At 38.4% G+C, this 3528-nt stretch overlaps 1 protein-coding gene across 1 annotated transcript in view; it reads right to left on the bottom strand.

The window, feature by feature from the left end:
• Window positions 1-2939, bottom strand: part of LOC143039002 (uncharacterized) — a 3687-nt gene extending 748 nt beyond the window's left edge. Inside the window, exons 1-4 of the mRNA XM_076208845.1 lie at window positions 2833-2939; window positions 2136-2365; window positions 1518-1903; window positions 716-1276 (exon numbers count right to left, since the gene is read on the bottom strand). Of these exons, the coding sequence (XP_076064960.1) occupies window positions 716-1276; window positions 1518-1903; window positions 2136-2365; window positions 2833-2939 (1284 nt within the window). The remainder of the gene's footprint in view (window positions 1-715; window positions 1277-1517; window positions 1904-2135; window positions 2366-2832) is intronic.
• Window positions 2940-3528: the final 589 nt, after the last annotated feature.

The following is a 3528-nucleotide window of genomic DNA, read 5'->3' as shown; positions in this document are numbered from 1 at the left end:
TCGGCAGCTTCGAGAAGTTCGACACCATGGAAGGTCGTTGCTTTTGATGTAAGCGTGACATACTTTCGAGAACTTCGGCAGCTTCGAGAACTTCGGCACCTTCGAGAACTTCGGCACCTTCGACAACTTCGGCACCTTCGACAACTTCGGCGACTTCGAGAACTTCAGCGCCTTTGAGAACTTTGGCACCTTCGAGAATTTCGGCACCTTTGAGAACTTCGGCACCTTCGAGAACTTCGGCACCTTCGAGAACTTCGGCACCTTCGACAACTTCGGCGACTTCGAGAACTTCGGCGCCTTCGAGAACTTCGGCGGAACCCGTGTAAGTTACACGAAATTATATTTTCAATACTAATTATCTTGTTCCTAACCTATACATGTTTGAATAAAATGTGATAAGATTTGAATTGTATTTAAAAAAATGAGCAATACATGAAACAATTGACAAAACTTCTTTATATACAATATTTCTTGTGAAGGTAGTTCCTCTTCTCTGGCCATGAGTAGAATCATTCTGAGGACAAATTTTCACTCTTACACTGTTCATAGACCTTGCTCTTGAGAAGGCTACATAAAGTTGTCCATGAGTAAAGCAAGGTTGTGGTAGGTAGATCCCAACCTTATCGAAAGTCTGTCCTTGAGCTTTATTAATGGTCATTGAATATGATAGGCGGACGGGAAATTGAGTCCTGTGCAGAACAAATGGAATATTTACGTCACTGGGATTAAGTTTAATTCTTGGAATTAAAACTCGCTCCTGAGCATGAGATCCACTCATGATTGAAGCTAGAATACTGTGGTTATGAAGCTCCAATACTTCTAAACGCGTTCCATTACATAGTCCTTGCGTTATTGACAGGTTTCGAAGCAGCATAATATTAGATCTATCTTTAAGATTGAGACGATGAGGAGGCATTCCCGAAGGCGTAAGTGAATTTATGAATTCGATTGGATAATTATTGGCTTCCATTTCATTGTCTGATGATACTGAATCTATACCTAGATATGTTTTGCTCTCAGTTGGTAGTCTTCGTAGAATATCTTCATTAACTTTCAAGCAATCTACATTTTTTGGTGACAAAATAACTCTACTTTTCATTTCGTCTTGGGTGCAATTATCAAATATGTCTGATACTAAAGAGTCAATGCATACACATTGTTCTGGGATATCGATCGTATCATCAGAAACGTTATCAAGTGAACTCTGCACTCGACCATTTCCAATTTGTAAGAGCCATTGTGAGAAAACTTGTTCGTTTTCATTAGTCCTCATATTCTGAGAGAGTTTAAGTTGATGAAAATTGTGCCACATTGGAGACTTCTTTAGGCATACATCCAATACTGCAGCAGGTGGAGCTCTAGGAACCACAGGCAGAACTTGCCTGAAGTCTCCTCCTAATATGATGACTTTACCACCAAATATGCTATTATTATTCATAATATCTTGTAAACAATTATCAATAGCATTCAATGCATATCGAGGGATCATCAACGCCTCATCAATAATGAAGACTCACCTGCCTGAGAATATTGGCTTGGTCAGAATTAGGCGGAATATTGCAGGTAATTGTCTCAGTCAAAGGAACAGGAAGTTTGAAGATACTGTGAAGAGTTTTTCCATTTTTCAATAGTGTTGCTGCAATACCTGTCCAAGCAGAAGTACTAACAGCCACATTTTGAGCCACCAGGTAATCATTAATCATATTGAATAGAAAAGTTTTGCCAGAGCCGCCAGGTGCATCCAAGTAAAACAGTCGGTGGTTGGTTTCTAATCCTCTATCTATTTCACTTGCACCGTTAATGACACTATTAAATACATATCTTTGCTCAATATTTAGTACTTCAGGATTGACTTCTTGAATTTCTTCCATATGTTGAATAGCAGGAGGCTCACTGATTGGTTCTGGCAGACAAAAGCATTGCACAATTCATGCCGTTTTCATTCAAAATCATGTTTATGTGATGCAGAGCAATATTTTCTGCAACATTATTATCATATTGGCATAAAAGGTCCTCTATCATAAGGTGTTTGTTATCATTCCATAATTGTAAGGCATTTTGTGGTGTATTGAATAAACAAATCATTGCAAACATGTTAAGAAGCTGTCGTGGCATTTGATATATAGCTTCCTCACTCAAAGCCATTTCTAGTTCGTTGTCATCTTCAAGCAGTTGCCATCGAATACAGGCATCCTTAAAGGTCGGCAACTGTTCACCTCCTGCAGTTTTCAAGTCATCAAAAGAAGTTGCACCTGGTACATGAAGAAGAAGCATTCTTAAATGGAATTTCTCAGCATTTCTAGGACTGGCAGAGTACATTCTCGTTACAATCTGGCGGTGACGTTGTCTTCTGGTCCAAGTGTTGCTTTGGTTATTAAATACATAATATTCAGGGATATCAGTATAAAGGTGGGCTCGTGCATCCACGTCACTTTGGTTAAGTTTGAACCATGCAGTTAATTGCGTGTCTTGTCCTTCTGCACGGGCAGCAGCCTGTCTTTGTTCGCCGGCTTATAATAAACTTGTTGCTGGTCAGGCAAATGGAGTGCCAGTCGGTAAACTGTGTGCGACTGTCCATACATTTTATATTCTGACAAACGCCAAAATGCTTCAGGCGGAGATACGTATCTACACGAAATATATTGTTAAATTTCATTATATACATTTTCATTAGTTTGATTGTTGTTCATATTCATTTCCATCATTACGCAATCATGTCCTTTATAGACATATTTGAAAATATATTTCACACTTTTTACCGATATACACACTTCTACATTAATGTGAGCACCATATTTTCTGAGTAAATATTTATTATATGGTACTACAAACCTGCAGTCAACCTCATGGACGCCCACTCTAACAGAATCTCCATTATTTCTACGTCTGTAAAGAGGATATCCAGAAACATTTGTTATAGTCTCCTCCTGATACGGCATAGGAAATTTCTTTTGACACTCTCCCTCTACCATACAGATTGAATTGGGATTAAATGTACCGCAGGGTCCATGAATCATGAGTTTTTTTCACTAATTCTCTCAATTCTGGATCATGTTCTGATGGTAATTCAGCTGAAACAATATTATCAATTTGTTTTTTAGTTCTAATTTTATCTTCTTCACGCAGCATGATTAGCATGTGACAATGCGGGAGACCTCTTTTCTGAAATTCAATAACATGTATCGCAGCAATAGGTACCCCAAGTACATTTCTGTCCTTTATGTCAATCATTAATTCATTGAGATGTTGTTTGAAAACTCGTGCCAACAAATCAGGTCTGTTCTGTGCAGTTTCATGAGGCTGTAAGTTTTCAGTTACTTCTCGACATTTTGGATTGCAAGTATATGTTATAAATAAATCAGGCCTTCCATACATGCAAACTATTGCCATTGCATCTTAATAACATTGTTGCATATTTCGTGGGCTCCCTGTGAAGGATGATGGCAAAATGACAGGTACTCCAGGATCTTCATTTTCATTATTTCTTGCAAGGTGATCCATCAAACCTGAATACATTGCAACTCTTAG

The sequence above is a fragment of the Oratosquilla oratoria genome, chromosome 25 (genome assembly GCF_046742065.1).
Source record: "Oratosquilla oratoria isolate Oo_2021 chromosome 25, ASM4674206v1, whole genome shotgun sequence".
In the NCBI taxonomy this organism is placed as follows: Eukaryota; Metazoa; Arthropoda; class Malacostraca; order Stomatopoda; family Squillidae; genus Oratosquilla; species Oratosquilla oratoria.
Note: the sequence above shows the minus strand (reverse complement) of the source record. Positions and strands in the feature narration are given on the sequence as shown.